The 27928-nt window shown below is 42.1% G+C and overlaps 1 protein-coding gene across 1 annotated transcript; it reads left to right on the top strand.

Moving 5' to 3' along the window:
* The first annotated feature begins 6300 nt into the window (after window positions 1-6300).
* On the top strand, window positions 6301-9034 carry LOC306714253 (fish-egg lectin-like). Its single transcript, XM_079184229.1, has 4 exons — window positions 6301-6433; window positions 6564-6797; window positions 7023-7368; window positions 8363-9034. Exons 1-4 carry the CDS (start codon window positions 6379-6381, stop codon window positions 8502-8504), a joined length of 777 nt encoding a protein of 258 aa, XP_079040355.1. The 5' UTR covers window positions 6301-6378; the 3' UTR covers window positions 8505-9034.
* Window positions 9035-27928: the final 18894 nt, after the last annotated feature.

Below are 27928 nucleotides of genomic sequence, written 5' to 3' on the forward strand. Positions count from 1 at the left end.
TGCAGTTTTTTAAGGTGTGTCAAAACTCTCTTCCTTTTAACAGGTCCATTTAGCCCATTCACATTAAAGCTAACAAACTTCACTACCCTACTCATTAATACTACGTGTGGACATCAGTGTCATAGCCTCTTTGTAAATTCACTGTGCAAGAGCCAGTGTATCTCCTGTGATCAAATAAAAAAAGATAAACCAAAGCACCAACATTAACGAAGAAAACAAACCCCTTCACCCACCCTTCTTCCCCCCAAGTGCCTAATCCTGAACATTTGACACTATCTTCCCTATCAAACTGGGTTGTGCACTTTGTACTCGTCAAGTATGACATGTCTGGCTGGTTCAGAAACATACAAACCAGCCCAAGGCTCTGTCTGAGAAAGAGTTTTACAATATGTATATTATCCAATTTTAAGTGTAACAAGAAATTATAACAAATGCTAAAAACACCCTTTTCTGAAATAATTAGAACGCAAGCAGGGTGGGTTAATATGAATCCAATCTATCAGAAGTAAACTTAAACTTGAATTGCTGCCATCACTTACTTCATCACTAACAAGGACCACGCCAATAACAGTACGAGTTTCGAGGGGTTTATTGCATAATAGAATGATAGTTAGATTTAAGAAGCGGAAAGGGTCGAGGGATGAATAGATATAGGGTAGGGGTTAGGGATGTAGAGTAGAGGGATGAAGGGGAGTAAGGTAGAGGGATGATGGGATGTGGGGTAGGGATGAAGAGATGAAGGGATGTGGGGTAGGGGTCGATGTAGAGGGATGTAGGGTAGGGGTCGAGGTAGAGGGATGAAGGGATGTAGGGTAGGGATGCAGAGATGAAGGGATGTAGGGTAGGTGGTCGAGGTAGAGGGATGTAGGGTAGGGATGAAGAAATGAAGGGATGTAAGGAAGAAGAAATGAGGAGGGTTTGTAGAAAGGAGGTTAGGCGATCGATGGGGTTGGTGTCCAGTGGCTGGCAAGAACAGGGGGAATGGAGACTGTAGGGTGGGGGCTATCTCTTCGGAAGCTCTGGTGGTGCAGAGTCCCCCGTTGTTCCTGTAATCCTGCAAGACAGAGAAAATAGGACAAAATGGGGTTTGGTGGGAGGGATGTGAAGACAGAGTCGAAGAGGAAGTGAACAGGTTCGTTTTGCTTAAAAACTCTGTGCAGAGGAAATGAGCTGTGTTCTGGGCGTGGCCCTGTTCCTGAACAAAGTTTATAAAACTACATATCAACATCTATAGCATAAGAAGAGTGACGGCAGTGCTAAAGACAGGCAGCTCCTGAGAGCTGCCGCTGCGTGTCTGGGTTTCATCCACCTGTTGGTTCCGTCCGCCTGGTCCGTTAAGTTTGTCCCGGAGAGTCGCGCAGGAATGCCGCCGCTTCTTTGGATGTTTTGAGGAATTTTCTTCTTCCATTGGGAAGCGTGATCCTCAGTGTTACAAGATGAAGCAGGGCAAACGGGATGTCCTTGGATCGATGCTCCCTCTTAACTTGATCAAACTCCTTTCTGCGTTTCATCAAGCTGGTGCTCAGGTCAGGAAAAAACAACATAGGCTTATCTTCATACATGATGGGGCCGTTGTTCTCTTTGGACCTCTGTGTGTGGTCTTGGTATTTAAGCAGGCGTATCAATACATGTTTCGGTCTCTGGCCTGCAGGTAGACGGTGTGTACGAGTTTGGTGTGCTCGCTCTATGATCATCGGCTCAGTGAAATGCTCTTGTCCGAGCGTGGCTGGGATCCACTTGGTAAAAAAGTTCACAGGGTCGTTTCCCTCGCAGTTCTCCTTCAGGTTAACGACACTAAGCTAACCAGCTGCTGGCTGTAGACTTATTAATTTCTTGTGTGTTTTTACTGTTTTTAATCAGTTTGAGGCCCAAATAGGCCAAAAATAAAAGATAAATATATGCGTGAATGCAGATTTCTTTAGTAGAAAATAAATTGTCTCTCATTAATCATCTCACAAATCCCCATATTTTCATGCTGACCCTTTGGAGTGGAACATACTCCTATATTAGGTTGGAAACATCTGGACTACCTAACGTATCAAGTAGTCAAACTAGCTCCTGCTCAAAAGACTAAATCTGAGTCAAATATATATGTCAAAGGGCCCGTTGTTCTGCAGAACCTTTTGATACATTAAAACCTCTTGAACCCGAGAGTGCCCCGAATGGGTTTTTTTTTGGGGGGGGGGGGGGGGGGGGTGTGTGAAGAGTGTACACATGTAGTACAAATCACTTTTGAGAACGAATGAAATGATATTTTAAAACATTTCAAAAACGTACATGACGAAGAGATTCTGATCAAATGGACCATGTAACCTATTTTAATCACTCAAAAACATATATATACACAAAGTACTTCAAGGTACTACACTTACTACCACAATTTCACTTATTTCTCGCCAGGAGAAGCCGAGCAATGTTCTCCGTTATCGTTCCCAGCCGCGATCTACGGCACTTTCACACACACACTTCATATCCAGGAGCACGAGCACAACAAACTGCATCGAACTATCGCCTCCAAATTATTCTACTTTAAACCGTTGTAAAGTTACTATTGATCTGCCACAGATATCAACTCAGCCCATCATCATAAACATTGAAACGCTCCGTACCTTTTAAATGTTTCCTGGATAAAAATCGAAAAAAAATTAAAAATGTATCCGTGCCCCATTTCGAAGCCGTCTCTCTGCTCGTGTGTGAAAGAAACTGAGTCCCTGACGAGCTTCTATGATGAATGAGTAATAATTTCAGTTTTGGCCAATGGGTTTGACCCATGGGGGCGGATCACAGTTTTCGATTATTTTATTGGCTTAAAATTCTGTAAACAACTCAAAGAACAAATGACTGCACTGCCCAGAGTCTTCCGGGTTCAAATCTGTGGGAATTGCGCAAATCGGCCAATCACAAGCTGTGTTAGGTTCAAATACATCACGTAAAACTGAAATTCTGACGAAAATTAGCCATATTTTACAAGTTTTCATATGGCCCAGACTCTCAAAATGATACCAAACTTCTGTATTAGATAGATTGAACACTATTAGTGATAACAGAAGTGAAATATATAGATATATAGTATTTAAAAGTACAATAAGACAGCGATATATGCGCCTTCCAAAATCAGAATTGACGTTGGCTGACCAAAGCTGACCTGTACACCGGCATTGATTTCTCAGGCATACTTCACTCTATCAAAGCCAATTTCTTTTTTTTTAAAGGACTGCTGACATATTGTGATATGATTTGGGAGAGTTTAGGCCTGCCTGTGCATCATTTAAAATCAATAAAAGTGCTTTTTGGGCACAAAAAAAAAAAGGACCTGAAAATTTTCAATTTCAGCTGTGTGTAACATTCGTTTCAGTATTTACCAGTAACACAATGATATGTACACATATTAACAAAGCTCACATTTATTTGTGTTATTTTGCCATTTCAATTATTCAAATAGACCTTGTAGTTAGCGAGATAAGCCCCTTTGCGTAAGGGTAGGACATTTTCGAGCACAGGGCTAAAAATAGGCCTAGGGTACATTTTGTTTATTCACTTTGTACGATTTGGAACACACTCACCAGTTAATGTTCTAACCAGAAATAATAGAAATGTCCTCCTAGCTTCCCCGAACAGCTTGCAGAACCAGCTTTTCCTGTAATTAGCCACATAGTTTGGACCCAAGGATCGAGAAGTATCTATGTGTTTATCTATCTGTCTGTCTGTTGACAGATTCTGATCCTGTGATAGCTTGGCATCTGTCCAGCATGCAGGCACGAAACTTCACAGGTGTGTAGTTGAGATCAAAATGACAGCAGAATTAGAATGGGGTATAACATCTTGGTCATGATCCAGGTAACTGGCTGCAATCTCGCAAATTTAAGCTTCAGGACTTGTTTCCTTGACAACAGTTCCAGATGAACTCAAAATCCTCGACGTTCTCATCTGGATTAATCTGTTATCCTCGTACAAAGATTGGGGCCCAGGACCCAGGAGAGCATGGGTCACTACATATTTGGTTGTTTTGTTGTTGTTTCAAATGTGAAAAGGAATAACAACCCGGCAAACATTTTCTTACATAGTTAAACTAGACGTTGAGTCACATCATGACTTTATTTGAACCCTTCACCAATATGAAAACATTTTCTTAGGGGAATCGTGATTTCATGGAAAAAGTCTTTGACAATAGGTGAAACTGAATAAACAATGTTGGTATAACTACAATATGAGGTTGTAACGGTGGTGTTAAAACGTGAATTGTGTTTTGAAAGTGTTATTATTCTAAACACAATGTGCTATCATGTATACGGCCAGTATAGGGCCTTAACTGTAGGTCTTATTCCAGCTTTTCCTCAAGTTCCATTCAGGAACTATTTTTTTCTTGTGCACCAACACTAATCCCTTTGGCCTCCAACGCATGCACACCTGTCAGGTAACGCTATCAGTCCCTCGTCAAAGCTCTACATGGAAGCCATGCGAGTTACAGGTGAGTTCCAAAAAGACTCTCAAATTTGAAATGCAAATATATTCATAGAGTTATTAGCTTTGAACACTTTCATAATAAACTACCTAACCTTGTATCAAGTAGTCAAACTAGCTCCTGCTCAAAAGACTACATCTGAGTCAAATATATCAGTCAAAGGGGCCGTTGTTCTGCAGAACCTTTTGATACATTAAGTACATTTTGTTTTTCCACTTTGCACGATTTGGAACACACTCACCAGTTAATGTTCTAACCAACACAAAAAACAAACGTATCCTCCCATATTAATTATGCTTTCCATCTCAGAGATCACCACCCTTCTTTTTGTTTTTTTTAATGTTGGCTAGTCCAAAGTGGGAGGCTGTACCATCTAGGCTGGCAAACCTGGTGCATATTTGAAATGAAAGGCCACAACAATAGAAGGAAATTAAAAATGTCCTCCTAGCTTCCCCGAACAGCTTGCAGAACCAGCTTTTCCTATAATTAGCCACTTAGTTTGGACCCAAGGATCGAGAAGTATCTATGTGTTTATCTATCTGTCTGTCTGTTGACAGATTCTGACCCCCTGATAGCTTGACATCTGTCCAGCATGCAGGCACGAAACTTCACAGGTGTGTAGTTGAGATCAAAACGACAGCAGAATTAGAATGGGGTATAACATCTTGGTCATGATCCAGGTAACTGGCTGCAATCTCGCAAATTTAAGCTTCAGGACTTGTTTCCTTGACAACAGTTTCAGATGAACTCAAAATCCTCGACGTTCTCATCTGGATTAATCTGTTATCCTCGTGCAAAGATCGGGGCCCAGGACCCAGGAGAGCATGGGTCACTACATATTTGGTTGTTTTGTTGTTGTTTCAAATGTGAAAAGCAATAACAACCCGCCAAACATTTTCTTAAATAGTCAAACTAGACGTTGAGTCACATCATGACTTTATTTGAACCCTTCACCAATATGAAAACATTTTCTTAGGGGAATCGTGATTTCATGGAAAAAGTCTTTGACAATAGGTGAAACTGAATAAACAATGTTGATATAACTACAATATGAGGTTGTAACGGTGTTGTTAACACGTGAATTGTGTTTTGAAAGTGTTATTATTCTAAACACAATGTGCTATCATGTATACGGCCAGTATAGGGCCTTAACTGTAGGTCTTATTCCAGCTTTTCCTCAAGTTCCATTCAGGAACTATTTTTTTCTTGTGCACCAACACTAATCCCTTTGGCCTCCAACGCATGCACACCAGTCAGGTAACGCTATCAGTCCCTCGTCAAAGCTCTACATGGAAGCCATGCGAGTTACAGGTGAGTTCCGAAAAGACTCAAATTTGAAATGCAAATATATTCATAGAGTTATTAGCTTTGACCACTTTCATGCTAAACTACCTAACCTTGTATCAAGTAGTTAAACTAGCTCCTGCTCAAAAGACTACATCTGAGTCAAATATATCAGTCAAAGGGGCCGTTGTTCTGCAGAACCTTTTGATACATTAAGTTCATTTTGTTTATTCACTTTGTACGATTTGGAACTCGCTCACCAGTTAATGTTCAAACCAACACAAAAAACAAACGTATCCTCCCATATTAATTATGCTTTCCATCTCAGAGATCACCACCCTTCCTTTTGTTTTTTTAATGTTGGCCAGTGTAACGTCGGAGGCTATACCATCTAGGCTGGCAAACCTGGTGCATATTTGAAATGAAAGGCCACAACAATAGAAGGAAATTAAAAATGTCCTCCTAGCTTCCCCGAACAGCTTGCAGAACCAGCTTTTCATTTTCCTGTAATTAGCCACTTAGTTTGGACCCAAGGATCGAGAAGTATAAAAGCCAGAGAAACCAGATGGGATGTAGGACGGCAGCTCCACACCGAGGTACACTGACTAGAGACTCACAAACACTGAGACAACATGAAAGGTGTCGTAGCCTTCTTGCTGGTGCTGTGTTACCTGGCCATCAGTGATGGTAAGTCACCGTCAGATTACATTTCATAACAAAATGAATCTTTGAAGCGATTAAAGGTGAAATTAGATTTGTTTTTATTTTAACTGATATGTATTTTCCACTCACTACAATGATCATTTTGCCTCCACAGCCTGGACCTGCACAGAGGCTCCGCGGCTGAATAATGTTCAACAGATTGACGCCGGGCATGGGAAAGTGGTTGCAAGAGACCAGAATTATGCGTATTTCCTGGCTGGATCGTCTTGGTACAGACTGAGCACACTCAGACTCAAGCATGTCTCAGCGGGACCTGCAGGAATCTGGGCAGTTGCCTCCAATAGCTTGGTCTACAAATACATAGCTGGCATCTTTCAACATTCCCGTGGTAACTAGTATTATCAGTAGTAGTATTATTAGCATTGTTATTATTACATCCAATACACAACAGGCTGAATGGGTTTAGCTGGGCATCATTATTACTTTTGTTTAGTTTACTGTATAATATAGCGCTAGTGCAGTACAGCACTTCTACTATGTAGAACGGTCCCCAAGTGACATTTTCCACATTTACAGTACTCACATCAAACTGACTAAATGTACTCTTCTTCAGGTCTGTCTATGCAGCAGGTGGACGCAGGAGGTGACGATCAGGTCGTGGGAGTTAATACCGGCTTGAACGCCTACTGCCTGAGAAGTGCGTCAGCTTTGGCCTTCAGTCGACCGGGCTCCCTGAGCTGGAATTCCCTGTCGAGGTCGATGAGGTACATCAGCTGCAGCCCACACAACGGATGCTGGGGAGTCGACAGGTCCTACCGGGTCTACTACGCAGCAGTGAACCCAAGCACCTGCAGAAGCTCTGGCTGGAGATATGTGTCGGGCATCAGTCTGCGAATGATTGAAGCGGGGACTGACGGAAAGGTTTTTGGAGTGACCACAGCAGGCAAGGTCGTGGAAAGGTAAGCAAGTACTCACAGTCTGGCATTAACAATGGAGAGAATGATTTTGACTATGTTTGTAGATACAGCAGGGTTACAACCTAAAGCTATACACAACATTATGGTATATATAGCAAGAACAGTAACAGCAGTACACTTAAAAAATATAATTATCATTATTAATTTTGATACTCCAAAAAAATGTCTTTACATTTTGCGAATGTAGCGAGGCCTTGGGGGGGGGAACCAACAACGCCACCTGGGATATGTAAAGGAAAATATAACTACACGTCTCTGCCTTCACAGTAACCCTGCTGACAACGCCAGAGTATAACGAGGCCTTAGGGGGGGGGGGGGGGGGGGGGGTTAAATAGAACCAACAACGCCACCTGGGGACTTACACCCCAGGAAATATAAACTTAAGGACCCTAATATATGGTGAAAACCGTATTAAGGGCACACAGATTCATAACTGATATTTGGACAGAGACGTGTTATAGTAGAAAATGAACATATTTATTATAGGAATGAATGAAAAACTATTAAAACATGCAGAACAAAGGAAAAACAGCCAAAACATGCAAAACAGAAGAAAAAAAAATGTAGGCAGCAAAACAAGCAAAATGGAGGCGCAGCAAAACAGCAGCAGGTGAACCACAGCAACAAGAGGGGACAAAAGGGGAGTGAGGCCAGGACCACAGGTGCCTTTTAAATGCTGGCACTAATTGGGGGAGGAGCCTATCCTGAGGGCTGCATCACAACCCTCCACTTTCTGAGGAGCGTGCCCCACTACACATGCATGCGCACTAACATGATGTTAAAATAATTGTGGTGTAATTGCTGTATGTAAGTTTGACATTATGAAAAGGCATGATTGTAAAAATATGGCTTCTAATTACAGCACTTAGTCAGTGTTTATTTATGAGTATAGACACGAAATCTGAGCCAAACGTGAATTGTCACGTGTCTGCTGATCGAAACGAAATGAAGAATCTTTTTTTTTTTTTCTCAACAGATCTTACATTTCCAGCCGTTACCCATATGGCAGATCCTGGGTCAACATCCCAGTGTGCCTGCGAATGCGCCACGTGAGCTACGACCTCGGCAAACTTTGGGTTGTTAGCCAGTCTGGTTTTGCCATGCAATGCACACACTAGTGCTACGTGTAAGGCAGACTCCCCGTGTGCACCAATCTCCAATCTAGGGACAGGAATCTCCTTAAATTGAATTTCATCCCTATAACGTTCTATCCTTTCTTCAGATTACTCAGTACAGTACACACAAATGAATGAGCAGCATTTTATTTTTTTCTCAAGGCATCTCCGTGTTATTAGGCTACTACTATTTTAGCAACAGTTAAAATTAAGGCTTCAAGAAATAATTGATTCTTAGAAGCAATGTGACCCTTTCTTCCATGATTCAGTATTAATGCACAAAACTCATTAATCAGACTGTAACATTGTGTTTTATGAAAAAAATAAAGATAACAATAATTACATTAGGGAAAATTCATTCTTTTGATTCAAACTTATTGGAATGTGAAATATAAATAGCAAATGAGAATAACAAACGAACAGTGTAAGAGTAACCTAATGCACCTTTTAAGAATGTCAGGCATGTATAACCTCCACTTGCAAGTTGCCATATTTTCTACTGTTTTCTTTTTAATAAATGATAAGTGAAGCAATTTCATCTGATTCTTTTCATTCTGCATACAAAATGTTGATGCTGGTGTGAATGTGTGATCAAACGACAAAGTAAAGTAATCCTAAACATGCAACTGTAAAGAACTGTTAGACTGCTGAAAACCTTGCATGTTTGAGTTTTTTTTATGTTTGATAGTTGAACCATTAGCTGTGTCTCAATTCAGGGGCTGCATCCTTCGGAGGACCCAGCCTTCGCGGTCTACGTGGGCCGCGTCCTTTGAGGACCACGTAGGCTAGACCGTGCGGTCTACGAAATGAGACGGCCTAAGCCACACAGGACTTCCTGTTTGCATCAACAGCTGTTCCCGCCCCCCTCCCCTTCTTGCTGCTCCCATCGCCTAAAATCCCTACTCAACAGGATTATATATATATTTATAGTATATATATACATTTATAGTGTGTGTATATATATTTATAGTATATATATATATATATATATATATATATATATACATACATTTATAGTGTCTATATATATATATATATATATAAATACATTAAACTAAAACCTTTCCAGTATATATACTGGAAAGGTTTTAGTTTAGTGTGTTTAATCAGTTTTTTATCATATATTCAATAATTAATTCATAGATCTTTTTCATAATATTGTTTTTCTAAATTAATCAGTTAATTAAATCAGTTACTATGTTAAATAATTCATTTTCAACCAGTTATAGTTCTTGTAATTAAATGTATTTATCAATAACTTTTTTTCATTCACACATATATATATATATATATATAGCAATCCTAAGGCAGAGGAAATCAATCAAGACAGTTAACATTAACAGCAACAAAACAAATGTCAGCAAACGTGTTTATTAACTTGCAGTAACACAATTTACACAGCAGAATATACACAAATTCATACAGAAATCATTTACATGGATGTCTTATTTCAATTTAAATTAATAAAAGAAAAAGGTGACATCACAACTGTCTTCTCTGTGACAGAAGTCGTCAGAAGTAAAAAGCTAACTATAGGCTCAGGGATGTGCGGTCAGGGGAGGCAGTAAAGTAAAAAACAAATAATAAAATTAATTATTTATATTTCTCTACTGATTGGTGCTATGAATGTAATTTCTGTACGATTCCAATCATTTCAAGATTTCTATAATCAAAATCGCTGAATTTGCGCATGTCCTGTTCAAACAGGAGACACGAGAGGTGAGGCAGTGACGAGCTGTGACTCATCTCAGATTGCACAATCCCTCACTAACTGGGTTGATCGCGTGCCTTTTGCTTTCTCATTGTTTGTCACCACTGTAATATTTGTAGACACTTTTATTGTATGTCGTTTCTTTCTGTAGAATAGGTAATGTATTTCAGGTATGTGTAGAATCTATTTAGTCTTGCTGATCTGACATAAAACCGCAGTGAAAAAGCACAGAGGGGAGACAAACAGTACCTCTGCCTCAATGAAGAGAGAGCCCACGGGTCGGGTTTATGCTTGTTCTGTATAGAGCCAAATCCAGGCCAATAGTTTTGATCATTTAAAAAAAAATGTTTAACCTGAATGTTCAAGTTGTGGTCTTGAACATTAAAAAATACAGCAACGTATTCAAAATAAAAATAAGTGAATGAAACGTTTTTTTGCGGTTCAATATAATTTTGATTGGTTAGATTATTCCCCTATATACAGGTCGGACGACCGATTTGCACATCAGGACCGCTATGAGCTTCCACCAGAGTTTCCTCTGGCTTCGCCCTGCCCTGGCATTGTTCACCATCTTTCGGTCCTATCGCACAAACTCACGCCCCACCAGGTGCGGGCGAGACGGGCCGGTGGTGCGCCCAAAACTTTTGGCCTGGATTTGGCTTCAGAGTTCTGCCGTTGCTATTCTTCTACACTTCTCTTATTCTTCTTATATTTTGCTCCGCTAAAGATAAGTGCCGAGAGTCAATTTTTGACGGACCCGCGCTGAAGTCGTGTCAAGCTGCACAGAGCAGATCGACCCAGACAGGAAGTCATACACCGAAAAGGGATAGAGCATCCGGTAATTCTTCAAAATAAAATACTACGTGCAGCCGGATCGCGGCGCACACACTGACGGTCCCGGTGGAATCAAATATGTACCTTACCTCTGTGTGTGTAAAGAATGCTGATATAAAATATGAAATTGAATGCCAATTGAATGGGGATTTAATTAAGCTACTCTATTGGGTTCATGTATTTGTAAATCTGACTGAAAGAGTCAGTGCCTCACCAGCCACGAACCTCACCGCAAGTCACTGTTTAGGCTACAAACAAGCACCCTGGTCACATAAGCGTGAGTAAACACAATGAGGCCTTAAAGGCGAACTAGTTTGCGTGATGGCATTTTATAGTCTAATAAGCAACTACCTTTTTTGAGACCACGGTGATTGTGGCTAAGTGGATAGCAGGGCCGTCCTTCAATCAGAGGGTTGGTGGTTCAATCCCCGCCTCCACTGGTCGCATGTCGATGTTTTTTTGGATAAAAGAGTCTGCTAAAAGACTGTAATGTAATGGGTGTGGCCCGTTACTTTACGACATTACATAACGAACTACGATACCTTGAGGCACCACATACGGTACCATATAAACTCAATACATTTAAATTACACATGACTCTTTGAAAATGACCAATTTACTGTGATTTATGATGACCCTTATATGCAAATATTCAAATAAAACCAGTAATTTTCAGAACCAAATGTTTGATAACTGTAAAACACTTTCATGTCAACCTGATACTTTGACCTTTCCACACAGGTAGGCAAATAAATATTAGTCCCACTGAGATACATTTGAGTTGTTTTCCACAAGCACGACTAATTTATGTTGAATAGGACGTTCAAGAATGAGTCGTGAACCTTCTTTCCCTAGCTTTCTATTTCCTATCTGTAGTGTGACTTTTCTCACGAGACCATCTTCATCCTTGCAAGTATCCAGTACTCTTCAAGTCTCAAGTGGTAAGTCTCCACTCATTGCGCGAAATCCCTTCCTGTTTGACAATGACGATATCTCCAATCTTCAAATTTCTTTTTGAAGAGTGCCAGCATTGTCTGAAAGTGATGTTTGTCAGGTATTCCTTCCTCCACCTACTCCAGAATTGCTTTGTCAGATATTGTACTCTGTGCTATCTTTTCTTGGCATACAAATCTTCAGCCACAAACTGTCCTGGTGGAGGCAGCGGAACAGAAGCTTTCATGGTAAGTATATGATTTTGGGCAAGTGGCTCCAGAGTTTTGGGATCATTTAGGTTATTAGTAGTGAGTGGGCGGCTGTTTATGATTGACATTGCCTCATAAAGGAATGTTCTCAAAGAAGCATCATCTAATCGTCCAGCGCTTTGTGACAGAACCCAGTTTAGGACACTCCGAACTGTCCTGATCTGTCGTTCCCAAACACCTCCCATGTGACTGGCATCGGGCACGTTCATAGTGAAGTCACATTGTTTTGCGGCCAGGTAAGCAGTCACTTTTTCCTTATTCATGTCCTTCAAGGCCTTTGTCAGCTCACTTTTCGCCCCAACAAAATGTGTCCCTTGATCTAATCTTATTTGTCTTGCAGTTCCCCGGATTGCTATAAAACATCTCAATGCATTTATGAAAGCGTCAGTTGTTAGATCTTCCAACATTTTGATGTGGATTGCCCTCGAGGACAGGCAGGTAAATATGAGACCATATCTCTTGCACTCTTTACGACCTTGCTTAGTGTAGAATGGTCCAAAGCAATCCATCCCACAGTAGGAGAATGGTGGCGAGGGATCAACACGGTCCGCAGGTAGATCTGCCATCCTCTGTTAGCCTGCGAGCTCTCCTGCATATCACACATTGCTTGATGTAGTTCGCTACGACTTTGCTGCCATCAACAACACAATAACCATTTGCTCTCAATTCATTGAGTGTTTGTCCTGTGCCTTGATGTTGAGTTTTCCTGTGGCAGTGATCTAGGATCAGCTGTGTGATGACACTATCTCTGGGTAAGATTGCTGGATGTTTCACGTCAAAGGATAAAGAAGCATTCTTTAAACGTTTATGGATTCCGTTGGTTTGACTCTCTTTGTGAGTTGCTGGATCTGAGCAACAACACTCAGTGCTGTATGCCATTTGGAGATCCTCTTAAATCTCTCAAAAAAACCTGTCCTCTTTTACTACCTGTGTCTGTAGTACTTGTGTTGTCTTGACTTCAGGATCACCTACCAGAAGCTCTGGAGTTGACTTTGGTATGACAAGGTCCCTTTTCCACAGGAATTCCGGTCCAGTAAGCCAATTTGAACTCATCAACTCTTCGACTTTGAGGCCTCTGGAAGCGTGATCTGCTGGATTTTGATCAGTGTTGATATAGTGCCACTGTGCACGATCAGTTATTTCCCTGATTCTTTGAACTTTGTTTGCAACGAAAACATGAAACCTTCGGGCTTCGTTGTTGATGTAGCCTAAGACTACCTGGGAATCTGTCTGAAAGTATTCTTGGTCAATTTTGAGCTCCAGCTCCTCCTTTAGCATGCAGCTGACTGCTGAAGAAACCACTGCAGCTGTTAACTCCAGTCGTGGTATGGTTACGACCTTTGTGGGTGCAACCCTAGCTTTACCCATGACTAAGGTGCAATGCACTTTGTCTTCACCCACAACTCTGATATATGAGCATTGGCCGTACCAAGAGCTACTTGCGTCCGAAAAGTGATGCAGTTCAATTCTCTGAACCTCTCCTAAGTCTTGAGGAACAAAGCACCTTGGAATCTGGAGTTTTTGCAGATTCTCTAGATCGTTCAGCCAGTTCTCCCATTGTGGCTTCTGCTCTTTGGGCAGTGATTTGTCTGACCCAATCCCCTTTTGGCACATTTCCTGCAATACTCTCTTTCCCTGTAAGAGGAAGGGAGCCAATAAGCCCAGTGGATCAAACACATAGGCCACAGTTGAGAGAAGTCCCTGCCGTGTTGCTGGTTTCTCCTCCAGGGAAACTTTAAAGGAGAGTGTGTCAGTGTTGACACGCCACCTTACTCCTAACACAGTCTGAACTGGGAGTTCATCATGACTGAGATCTACATCCTGAATTTTGCTAGCTTGCTCGCAGTCAGGAATTGACTCCAAGACTTCTCTGCTGTTCGAGATTACCTTGTGGAGGTGTAATCTCCCTTTTGCACACACCTTTTGTGCTTCTTTGACTAGATTGATGGCTGTGTCCACAGATTGGATGCTGATGAGGCCATCATCAATGAAGAAATTCTTCCTGATGAAGTTGGCTGAGTGCAGGACACTCCTTTTCATTTTTGCTTGCAAGATACTTCATCCCATAACTTGCACAGCCAGGGGAGGATGCTGCTCCAAAGAGATGGACTTTCATGCGGTATTCTTTTGGCTCTAAATTTGAGTCACCATCTTCCCACCACAGAAAGCGTAAGTAATCTCTGTCCTCTTGGTTCACATGAAACCTATGAAACATTTTCTCAACGTCACAGATGACAGCAATTGGGTGTTTGCAGCGGCGGGCCGTGCATTATACCTGGGCACTCGTACAAATGAAGCTCAACACCTACAAATACACTATGATACATGAATACCCGCATGACGGGATGCGGCGGCATTAACGAACAATGCATATAGTCAAAATCAAGTCAGCTAAAACACGCATTCCGCCACACACTCAAGAGCACGGGCCATTCAAATATTATTCATATCAGAGGGAACAATATTACCCATATCATGAAAACGACACAATAGACAAATTAACAGAGTAGTAACTTTCCTATCACTCCCTCCAGGAAATAGTCCTCCATAGTTCTTGTTACTGACGGATTTATTCGTCTGTCAACACCGAGAGGCAACATGAGTCCACTTGAAAACACATGAATCTTCAAAGTAGTTCACTTAAAAACGTAAACGTGACTTTAACACTTTAACTTTAACACTTTGCGCGGAGTATATAGACCGCTGCAGCTTCGCGCGTCTTCTTGTTGCTGTGCACCGGCTAAATGTGTCCCCAGCGCAACATAGGACGTAACAATAGTTCCTATCACATATAAAACCAAACAAAAATCCATATTCATAAAAACAAGTTGTACAAATAATAATATAAACAAGCATATTAAATAATGACATAAATAATATTTATGGCAGTTAAAGCCACTGCAGTTAACTTACCAAAGCTGTTGTTCACTTAAAGACAAAGTCCATCCTCCTTTCTTTGTTAACAAAGAGTTTAATCTCACGGTTGTTCAGTAGATCCGTGCGTTTTAGTTCCAGTAAGAAGTCCTTCTCGATTCATGGACGCCAGTGAAGACAGTCGAGCCTCCCCAGTTGTATTTCCTGAATACGTTTTAATGCGTTTGAGGGCTGAAAATGTCCGCTCGACAGAGGCACCAGATATTGGGATTGTCACCGCCCAACTTGTCATGCTAGCCCACTGATCAATCACGTATGGCTAGGCCAGCTAGCAGGCTCTGGCACGTCAACGAATACGCCCAACATGTCAAACTAAAGATCTGATTGGTTGAACACTATGACAATCAACAATATCGTCCCCATTTACTTAAACTGCAAAGGGATTCACTTGTGAGTCTGCAGGCCTCGGGCCTCTCTTCTTATAGAGACACAGAGGTGAAATCTGATTGGATAAAAGCTCTACTTAAAACAAGCTGCACTGGAAGCAGAGCAACTGAGGAAGACAGTAGCTGTGCAATGAGAAAATAAGATAATGGGAAAAATATTTTTATAAATTATAAGTAAAATTCTTAAATTGTAAAAAAACCTTTGTGATTCTGTTTAGGCCAGCAGAGAAGACCTTGAAGACCCTGACGGCCCACCACTGGGTGTTTGCGAAATCTGCACAGCACTCCTGTCAGCCCATTTGTGAGGTCAGGTCCAGTCAGTAAGTGATCATTCAGAGATGTACCATCATATTTGGCAGAGCAGTCAAACACAACCCTAATCTTCTGGCTTTCTTGGGTGATAAACCCCTTGGTGAGGAATGTACCAAACATTTCCTGCTTTTGGTTGGCATTCAGCTCTCTCTGCATCGCCATCCTTGAAGACGCCCTCCATGAACTTACGTAGTCACCCTTGAACTTGGGGTTTTTGTCAAATTTCCTTTTGAGGTGCTTCAACTGCACCAGAGCCAGTCGCTTATTTTCTGGCAGTTGTGGGCGTGTCTTAAAGGGGAGTGGCATTTCCAGATGTCCATCGGTGTTCTGATGCGTTCGTTCATTCAGTAGTTGTAGAAACTGTATATCATCCTGTGATATGCTCTCTTCCCCAGGAGTAGTTTCATCGAAGTCTGTTTCTAGGGCTCTGATGACACTGGCTGGTGTCAATAGTGGAAGTTCCTGAACTGATACACGATGACACAAACCTGTCACTTCTGTTGACGTTGCCACCAGTGAGGAGCTGCCAACAATGCTCCAGCCCAGGTCAGTTCTGACAGCATATGGCTCTTCATCACCTCCTGTGATGACTTGTTGAGGCACCAACGCTCTAGGGCAGTCATAGCCGATTAGGAGACAAACCTCACAGCCCATTAGCTCTGGTATTTCCTGTGCTAATCTGTTCAGATGTTTCCACCCTTTTGCAGTTTCAGGAGTAGGAATGTGAGAACGTTCAAGTGGAATGAAGTCTGGTGTAGATAGGTGGTAAGTTGATCAAGCTTTGTGAGGAAAACCCCCTAATTCTAAGACCGCTAACTCTATCACTCTGTACAATGGAATCTCTTCCCATCATAGTGGTGAGCTTTAACTTGACTGGCTCTAAACTTGCCCCCATCCCTCTACCTATCTCTTGGTCTACAAAGGTGTTGCTACTCTGTGTATCCAGCAAGGCATACACTAAGGTCTCTGTTTCAGGTGTGGTTGTTGAAGAAATCCATACAGGCAGTATCATGGATGTCCTCCCACCATCGCCTTTGTCTACACAGCAAGACAGAGAAGACATGTTTTCATCTGCTTGCGTGGCATGAGAAGGAGATGGGACTGCAGCCGCAGATGGACGTTCTCATGAAGTGGTGTCGGATGATACTTCTTACATGTATCACAAATTGCTTCGTTTTTGCAATCTCTTGAATTGTGCCATCTCCTAAGACAGCCAAAGCAGAGGTCGTTTTTTTGTGGATGGAATGGCTCTCTCCACAGCACAGGCATGTGACAGGATTTGAAGATGAGGAGTTTACTCTCTTAAATCTGCTTGACTCATTTGAGCTGTTCTCCACAGCATTGTAGGTTCTCATCACAGTCTTATCAGGTGCTTTTACACTTGTGATGAACACATTAGCCTTTGGGCGTTTTTCTTCAGTAGTCTTCAAGGCTTGAAAGGAAGTTACAGGATTGCATGCAATTTCTGCATCTTTGGCAACAAACTTAGCAAACTCATTGAAATGAGGATATTCCTCTGTTTGCTTCAACTGCTTTGTGACGTGACTTCCAGCGAGAGGTCACCCAGTCAGGGAGTTTTTGCAGCATTTTCAGATTTCAGAATCATTTAACACCTGGAGCCCTTTGATGTGTGGCATGGCATTGCTGCAGGCTGTCAAAAAATCACTGAATTGTCTCAGTTTAACTGACTCTCTTGAGCCAATCTTTGGCCAGTTGTTCAGTTTCTGTCTAAATGCATGCTGGATGACAAAAGGGTAGCCATAACGGGCATTTAGTGTATCCCATGCCTGGTCGTAGGCCTCATCGTCCTTTCGATAACAGCTTCCATCCAATACAGATCGTGCCTTACCACTGATGTACTTCTGCAGATAGAAAAACCTGTCTGCTGGATTTTTGCATCGCTGTTCTATTAATGTCTTAAAACTCATGCTCCACTCTAAGAACTTAAGTGGGTCCCCTGAAAAGACTGAAGGCTCAGGTGCAGGAAGTCTGTTAAGAACCATTGTGTCATGTAGGGTGTAGCGTATCCCTCCGAATGATGGTTCGACACTTAACTGATGATTGTGTAATTTATTGATTAATCAAACAAACAACAAACAACAAACAACGTAAGAGCTTGTGCCTCTTCGGGGGGGTACTCATCCCGTACCGTTAGTATCCATTTCCAACTGTCTTTCTCTCCGTCCGTTACTCTCTGTCCCACCGTCTTTCTCTCCGTCCGTTACTCTCTGTCCCACCGTCTTTCTCTCCGTCCGTTACTCTCTGTCCGTTACTCTCTCTCCAACCGTCTTTCTCTCCGTCTGTTACTCTCTGTCCGTTACTCTCTCTCCAACCGTCTTTCTCTCCGTCCGTTACTCTCTGTCCGTTACTCTCTCTCCTTGCGCACACAAAACCACTTCCGTCTATTACTCTCAGAGCTGCTTTCAAAATAAAAGCATTTCGTTTTAAAAACAATAAAGACATAAACTCAGAAAAACAGGCAAAACATGCAACGAAAAACAACAGATTGCTTGCCACACATGAATTTGGTTATTTACACTCCCACCAAATTATGAATGTTTCATATTACATCATATGAACTATGAATAATTTCACATTAGGAGCGACAATGTCCCTTTGTAGTCTTGAGCTTAAGAAGCCTCTAACATCAGAACTAACTTCTGCACTGAGCGCTCCATTATGGAGAGATTTCTAAGGTGCTCACCCTTCTTGTTCAGTCTCTTATCTCCCACTGAGATTTTCACTCTCCTTACAAGTCCATCCTTACCACTAACAGTCTCTAAGACCCTTGCAAGTCTCCATTCACCTCTGGGCAACAGTTCATCAATGTCCATCACTATATCACCGACACATAGATTTCTCCTCGGTGTATGCCAGCGCTGCCTTGCGATGATGTTGTGAAGATATTCACGTTTCCACCGACTCCAGAACTGCTCGGCTCATTCCAGGAATCCAAAAGCCATTGGATCTGATTTCGTTAATGGTGAAACCTTTTCCCTGATGCTTTGTCCTTTTATGGTTGTGAGCTATTATCAGCTTTGTCACATGGTGCTCCTTGGGGATGACAATTGGATGCTTGAATGAGTCGGCGAGTGATGAGTGGCGGAGTCTTCCTCCCACCTTGAGGATACCGTCTGTGTAGTCCTTCTTATATTTCTCGTCCCTGTGGAACCTCCGTCGTAAATGACTAAGTCTGATTTCAGCGAGTTTTTTGTTATCAGGTAAGTGTGGCCGCTGCTTAAAGGGCAGAGGCATCTCGTAATGTCCCCGATCATTTTTCCTTATGCCTTCTTTGAGTTTGTTTAGGAAAATGATATCCTCTTGTGAGACAGTCTTGTCATCTCCTTTGGTGTCCTTAAAATCTGATTCCAGGGCGCTTATCACATCCATTGGCGTGACTATTGGGAGTTCCTTTACAGTGACTCTGTGACACAGCCTTGATTCTGTTTCATCGAGGCACTGTGTTGAGCAGCCTACAATGCTCCATCCTAAGTCCGTAAGGATGGCATAGGGCTCGTTGTCTTTTCCTGCTACTACTTGTCTGGGTGTTAGTGTTCTGGGACAGTTATACCCAATCAAGAGTCCTACATCACAGCTGAGAAGAGGTGGCATCTTATCTGCGATCGCTGTTAAGTGAGGCCATTGTTTTGCAGTTTCGTGAGTGGGAATATGATCACGATTCACAGGAATGCAGTCCTTGGTGTAAGAAGGAGGAAGGTTGATGTGAACACCTGAATTGTAACCTCTCACACGTAGTCCTGATACCCTTTCACTTTTCACAATCATGTTTTCTCCAAGCATAGTGGTAAGTTTCAGTTTCACAGGGTATGCGTCTGCTTGTAGTTCCTTGCTTATCTCCTTGTTGATGAAGGTGCTGTCACTTTGAGTGTCTAGTAATGCGTAGACAAGCTGTTCTTTGGCTGGGTTTTCAGCAGAGGACACCCATACAGGAACGATCATGGAAGTGCTGCCTGACTGACTACCTCCAGTGACACTGAGTGCTGTGGCTGCAATGGTTTCGTTTACAGTGTTTGGAGCTGTGTTGGCAAGGGGTACAGACCTTTCTCTACCATCACATCTTCTGTAGTTCTCATCGTGGAGACAAGTAGGGTGCCTTCCCTTACATATATCACAAGAATGGCGGTGACGACATTCCTTGGCACCGTGACCTGGTTTTACACATCCATAACACAGCTTGTTATCCTTCACGTATGCTCGTCGATCCTCAAGGGACTTTTCTTTGAAGTCAGGGCACTTGGGAAGTTGATGCTTGTCATCGTTGCACCACAAACAGGGGGACCTTGGTTTTACATTGTTTAATGTTGACTTGTCACTGTTCATGGCAGTTTGAGTGCTGAAAACATTGGGTTTGTTTCCCTTTGTTTCCTTTATGTATCCTTTGTCATGAGATGAGTTGGCTGAGTGAAGAGCATATATGGAAGTGACTGGGTTGCATGCTATCTCTGCTTCTAAAGACACAAAGTTAGTGAAATCCTCAAAGGTGGGAAACTCTTTTCCTTCCATTAGGGCTATTGTAACCCGACGATTCCAACTTGATGCTAACCAGTCAGGAACCTTTTGTATTAGCTTTACGTTTTCTTCGCAGTCACTTAATATTTCTAAACCCTTCACGTGGGCCATGGCTTGCAGACAAGCACTTAGGAAGTCCGAGAATGTTCTTAACCCTTCAGCATCCTTGGGCTGAATTTTTGGCCATTTTGATAGCTTGTCCCTGAAAGCTCTTTGGACGACAAAAGGCTGTCCGTAGCGATGGTTGAGCTTATTCCATGCATCCCTATATGCCTCATCATCATTGCGATAAAATGTGCCTTCGAGACATTTATGAGCAGGGCCACTGACGTATTTCTTTAGGTAATACAGTTTATCAGCTGAAGAAATACCCTTTCGGTCAACAAGTGACATGAACGACGCTCGCCATTCAATGTACTGGATTGGGTCTCCACTAAACACTGTGGGCGTTGGCACTGGGAGTCTGTTTATGGCTATGCTGTCTTGGATTGCTTGGGCTAGACAGGACATGTCATTAGTGGGCGCTGGTGTCACAACGTGAGGATTTTGATGGTATATAGCAGGGTTGAAAGGAATGATGGGGGGTCTGTTGTTCTGCTGAATGGACTGTCTATCAGTTTCTTGTCTGATTTCTCTGTCGTAGATCTCCAGTCTAGCACGAGCAACTTCCATATCTCTTTCTACTTGTAGACGCTCTAATTCAGATGTCTGTTTTTCTAATTCCTTCCTATGGTTTTCCTCCATTATCCTTATTTTTTCCTTTTGCTTTCTTTCTTCTTGCAGTATTTTATACTGAGCCTCCTTTGCAGCGAGCTCTGCGGCTGCCTCAGCCCTTTTTGCAGTTATGATCATTGACTCAGAGTGGTGACTGCCACTTGACTGAGAAGCTGTGCCATATACTGAGTACGCATAGTCATGGGCATATAACTGACGGAGACGATGCCTTTCACATACTGCATCATAATCGCCATCGACTGCTGATAAGCGTTCATTGACTATCTTCATGACGTCTTTAGTCACAGCCTCACATGCATCAATCTTGCGTCTCAAGTCAGTGGATGGTGTGGCACGCTCTCTTATTTCACTGTACGCTCTCATGACATCATCCATTCCTTCTTCAATGTTGTCTGCTATTGTAGACAATTCGGTGTCTGATATGTCTTTCTTTAAATTTTCTTTGGATGTTCTGATTTTAATTTTCCATTGATCATACAAGTTTAGGAGTCTTTTTTCTTTTTTACTCAGTTCATCCTGTTGGTAGGCAAGCATTTTCTCCGTTTGTACAATATGACGTTCTGATCGACGTGGCAATGTAGCATCATCCATTTCAAGTTGAAGCTCAGCTAGCTGTTTTTCCTTACATTCAATTTCCTCCTTTAATTCCTGCTTCGAAATTACTTCATAATCCTCCAGATGTAGTAAGCCTCTAATTTCTTGGATTTCCGTTTGTAGCTTATATATCTGATCCTTTATGGAATCCATTTTGAATGTATTTTTCCTTACCGCTACTGTTGACCATCAAGCTAGGTACTGCAACTCGCTGCTCTGTGGCCGTTCCGTCTTTTTTCCACAAGTAGCGAGGTGTAGCAGATGAAGGTGAAGCTCTTACTATAGCGTAGCAGATGAAGGTTAAGCTCTTACTTTAGCGTAGCAGATGAAGGTGAAGCTCTTACTTTACCGCTACTGTTGACCATCAAGCTAGGTGCTGCAACTCGCTGCTCTGTGGCCGTTCCGTCTTTGTTCCACAAGTAGCGAGGTGTAGCAGATGAAGGTGAAGCTCTTACTGAAGCTCTTACTTTTCCACAAGTAGCGAGGTGTAGCAGATGAAGGTGAAGCTCTTACTTTTCCACAAGTAGCGAGGTGTAGCAGATGAAGGTGAAGCTCTTACTTTTCCACAAGTAGCGAGGTGTAGCAGATGAAGGGTAAGCTCTTACTTTAGCGTATCCCTCCGAATGATGGTTCGACACTTAACTGATGATTGTGTAATTTATTGATTAATCAAACAAACAACAAACAACAAACAACAAACAACGTAAGAGCTTGTGCCTCTTCGGGGGGGTACTCATCCCGTACTGTTAGTATCCATTTCCAACCGTCTTTCTCTCCGTCCGTTACTCTCTGTCCCACCGTCTTTCTCTCCGTCCGTTACTCTCTGTCCGTTACTCTCTCTCCTTGCGCACACAAAACCACTTCCGTCTATTACTCTCAGAGCTGCTTTCAAAATAAAAGCATTTCGTTTTAAAAACAATAAAGACATAAACTCAGAAAAACAGGCAAAACATGCAACGAAAAACAACAGATTGCTTGCCACACATGAATTTGGTTATTTACATAGGGCTTGTACTAATGATAGTTAGTTTTTAGTCCTGTTTGTATGTTCATTGTTATTGCTCTTACATGTTTGTTCCCCTTTAATCTCTGTAAAAGCAACTGGAGGACAATTGGCCAGCTCACTACACGCTACGCTTCTCTCATCCAAGGCTTCACCCGAGTCAGCTTCTTAATATACCCTAAACTTAGTAGCTATTACTTCAAGATCTCTCTGATTTTCCAGTCTTTTAAGTTCTTGCCTTTGTGTAGCAATTGTCTCTTCCATCTGTATTTCAGCTTTCTTTGCAGCCAACTGTGCAGCACATTCTGCTATTTTCGCTGTGATGCTTTGCCGTTCCGATGAAGAGTTGGAGGGGCAACTACGAAAAGTGGATTTGGAGATTATTGTTCCAATATTGATTGTCAAGAACCATGCACATAAAGTCTTGCATTTTCTGCTTTAGCATCAAACTCCTCTAGCCCTTCGGTCATGCGTACATTCATGAGCCCCATTACATCTCTTGTTACTGCAGTGCAAGAATCCATCTTTCTTCTAATTTCTGTAGAAGGCACAGACTGAGATCTTATAAATTCGTATGCGTCTTTCACTTGCGTCTCCAGACCTTCAGCAGCATCCATCATGTACGCCAAGTCTTGGTCGGAGCACTCATCCTTAAGTTGAGCATGTGTTGCTCTCACATTTTCTTTCCAGCTTTGTATTGCCTGAAGAATTTCTCTCTGTGAGAAGCCTCTAGTTGCTTCAGCTCCAACATTTTGGAGGTTAACTTTCTCTCTCGTGAGGATTTCCTGGGTTCAAATCTCAGAGGTAGAGGTAGGCTCTATTATTGCTACTCGGTGTATTTCTATTTTTGCATAAATATCACCTATGAGTAACTCTAACCTCCCCCTTTCAACATCATCAGTTTGTGATTTTAATTGTTCGTTCAAGTTATTCAGTTCTAATTGCAAAGACTCAATTTGTTCAGTGAGTTGACCAGCCTGTGATTCTTCACTGTGCACGGACATCGTACATTTCAGATATAACACTGTAACACTAAGTAACTGCTAACATGCATAACCTTTACCGCCATGTCATTTTGAGCAACCTCAGTGCTTATGTTTTGTAAGTCTGAGTAATTTTCTCCAATTAACCACTCAATATACTCATTACAAAGCGCATTTGAACTTTCAGATCAGAACATTAAACCATTCATAACAATGCCACTAGTAAAGCAAGAACAACAATTGGGCTATAATAGATAACTCACTGTCATAAGTAGACCAATAACTAAACCACAATTTCTTCTCTCTTTCAACTTAACAAATGTCCATAAAGTTGTGGTGTAACACAGTCAAACCTGATGCAGTGAATCCTGAAGACGGCGATGAGATGAAACAGCCACTGCATGCTGAAGCCTGTAGACAGGATATTTGCAGAGCTGTAGGTTGCGCTGGCGAATGCTGCCCTCTGCTGATGAAGTCGCGGTACTCTCAACCCGCCGATATCAGGAGCCAACACTCCCGTCTTCTCCCGTTAGTTGGCAAGCATCCTCTCCACTCTTGTCAGTTACACGCTGCCCCAGTGGTCGTGCTTCCACCTCTCTGGACACGCGCTGATCCTCACTCTTAACCGTCGGCCACGTTGACGGTACGTTTTCACTGTAGCTACACGGGTCCAGCAAAAATGGCGACGCTTTATACTGATGTCTTTGATGAACTTTATTTGCCGCGTTCTCTCTCTCTCTCTCTCTCTCTCTCTCTCTCTCTCTCTCTCTCTCTCTCTCTCTCTCTCTCTCTCTCTCTCTCTCTCTCTCCTTCCTAGCACACGTTGCTAGCACATATTAGCACATTAATAATGACATAAACTACAAACTACAATCTCAAAAAATGCAACACATGTAAATGTAAAGGCAGGTCAACAACAATACACACAATATATGTTCAAATTAACACTTTACCGTGTGCACGTCCTGGACCACGTGCAGAATCAATTTAATCTGGGGTCGTTCACTCCTCTCTGCTTCTGTGCCAGCAAACGACCCACAATGCCACGGTCCCACGCCAACTCTGGGTGTGGCCCGTTACTTTACGACATTACATGACGCACTAAGATACCTTGAGAAACCACATGCGGTACCATATAAACTCAATACATTTCAATTACACATGACTCTTTGACAGTTTCAAGGGGTATTTCTTGACATATTTTGTCGTAGAAAAAAACATTAAAATCTCTTAAGCTTGTTTTAACCACAGACCTAACAGTAAAAAACGTACTTTACTTTTAAGCCCGATGCGAGGGCGAGCAGTGCTGTTTGTAAAGCACTAAATGTCCTCTACATCAGTGGTTCTCAACTGGTCTGGCTGTGGGACCCACCATCACCCCTTAATGACCCAAATTGAGGAAAATGTTCAACTTCTCAAATGTATTTAATGAAAACACGGTGCAGTTTGAACCAGAGCTGAAAATGTCCTCTGCAGTCGTAGTATAGGGAGCTCTCTTTTTCAGAGAAATTGTTCCTGTAAGTCCCCGTCCCACACATGTTTTACGTAAACGAGTAAAAAGATTTGTTTGTAATGGAAAATGACCACTTGCCTTAATTCGAGCTGTGGTCTGTTGTTTGATATCATCAGACATGTCTTCAATTCGTCTACTTATAGTGTCATTTGACAGAGGTATAGTTTTCAATTTATCCTCTCCTGATATTAGCATTACAAGGCATTAACGCCAAACATTGTTAAGGAGTGTGAATTTTCTTTTCAGGCAAAGGCCCGCGACCCACTGAAAATGGGTCCACCAGTTGAGAATCACTGGTCTAGACGGGGGTGCAATTGTAGGTTGTATTCGTTCAATCAGACATTGCAGCACTCTATTAGCGCTACTTTTCTGGTTGGAACTTATTAGCATTACACGTTGGTGAATTTGCTGGCCAGTTAAGGAGTTTAGCTGCTAGTGTAAACGGAGATAACGAGTCAGTTAAAACACTATTACTTTATTGTCTGTAAATGTCAGTGTGGGTGTATCATTGTTCGTGGGCACCGCCCTTCACAGATATCTTGTTGAACCAGAGCTCAGTGTCTGGCATATGGGAACTTCATGATCCAACAAAATGAGGCCACTGTGGTTGCCTATTTCGTGACTCAGATACTGCATTGTTTAAGTAATAACAACCTGCAACTCTTTTGCTAACGAGTTTACTGTATCTTTGCTGAACAAAATGTTTTCCCTTACATGTCTAATTTTATAATTGCGTGTGCTTCACATGAAGTCATTACATTCAAGTACACTAGCTTTACAGTAGCGTCAACAGGTTGTTTTGTTTTCCCTGTCCAGACAAACACACACACACACACACACACACACACACACACAGTATATCTTCCATTGCTGTATCCCTCTCTGATTTCCCAACTACAGATAGCACCTTAGCATTCATACGAAACCATTTGCACTGGCACTGTGTTTCCAGGTGACCATATTCCATAGGTGCCACAAAGCACAACTCAAGTTGTGAAACTATTAAATGATAAAGGTTAGGCCTGCTATCAGGGTCCAGTCAGGCCATCACTATGGTGTGATGTATGTGTCAGTGTTTACATCTTGATGCTCCATGCTGTGGAAGGGCCAAAAGGGGTGGTGGAGGAGGAGGAGGAGGAGGAAGAGAAGAACTCAGAATGTGCCTAGTCTCTCCTGTGTGCCAGTGGGAGCCCACATGATTAAACAGCCAACCCCAGTCCAACACATCCCTGCCAAGCTTAACAAGCCAATGAAACAAGAGGGAAGAGGGGAGATAGAAAAGTCTTATCTGAAACTCAATTGTTAATATCGTCTACTCAACGTAAACGTCTGTATTTGTCTGGTTTCCTTTCCGTTGTGCGTTATGATGCACATAGCTTTCTGCTGACAAGTGAAAGCACACAACATAATTCCCTCATTAAAATTGCATTATCACACAGTTTAGTGATATTAGCAATCAAGCTCAGCAACATGCGCGCAAAATGGAGCCCCACATCAACGCAGTATTCAATACCCAAATGTCAAGTAAACTTGACGGGCAATGTTCCAAACGAATGTGACACTTCCTCTTCCTACAGCTCTGTGTATGTCTGCATGCGTTTGTCACCACACAAACGGAATAAGATGTTTTGCAGGAAATTTGTGTCGCGTGTACCTGAAGAGAATGTTCCTACAGCTGCAGTTTGAAATTCTGTAAAATACACTTATTCAGTTTCTTGCTGATTATTAGATGAGAAGACTGACACAACTCACAAGTGTGCAGGGTAAATCCTGTATGTAGATAGAGCTACGGTTAGCTCAGTTTAGCCCAAAGACTGGAAACAAGGGCAAACTGTCACGAATTCCCCTTCATATTAGTTTGTTTTCATCCTGTCTGCTTGTTTAATTAACTCTCCTGTCATTTCAGATCCTACCATTCACCTCTGATTCCCCTCACCTGGTCCTCCACACCCATCTCACCTGCAGCCCATTCCCTCATTAGCCCTCTCTATATAGGTCCCCTCACTTGCACTTGTTCCCTGCCAGATTGTCTTGTGTGTTAGTGCCAAGTTCTCCAGCGTATCTTTATATTGTTCTTGTTCTGCCTGTTCCGACCTTGTCTGCCTGTTTTCGACCTTGGATTTTTGCCTGCCCCTTATTGGATTTGTTTGCCTGTTGGACTGACCTCCTGGTTTTGACCCTGCCTGAACACAAGTAAAAAACTAACTTGTATTTTTTGTCTCCGAGTTGTGCTTTTGGGTTCAAGTATCTGTAATCCTTACACAAACAGCAAGACTGGACAGTGGATTTAATAACCTTTGGACAGAGCCAGGCTAGCTGCTTCCAGTCTTTATGCTAAACTAAGTTAACCAGCTGCTGGCTGTAGACTTATTCATTTCTTGTGTTGTTAATCAAGTTGAGAACCAAATAGACCAAAGATAAATATATGCGTGAATTCAGATTTCTTTAGTAGAAAATAAATTGTCTCTCAATCATCTCACAAACCCCCATATTTTCATGCTGACCCTTTGGAGTGGAACATACTCCTATAGTAGGTTGGGAACATCTGGACTAAACTACCTAACCTTGTATCAAGTAGTCAAACTAGCTCCTGCTCAAAAGACTACATCTGAGGCAAATATATCAGTCAAAGGTTCTGCAGAACCTTTTGATACATTAAGTTCATTTTGTTTATTCACTTTGTACGATTT

The sequence above is a fragment of the Pholis gunnellus genome (assembly GCF_910591455.1).
Source record: "Pholis gunnellus genome assembly, chromosome: 22".
Classification (NCBI taxonomy): Eukaryota; Metazoa; Chordata; class Actinopteri; order Perciformes; family Pholidae; genus Pholis; species Pholis gunnellus.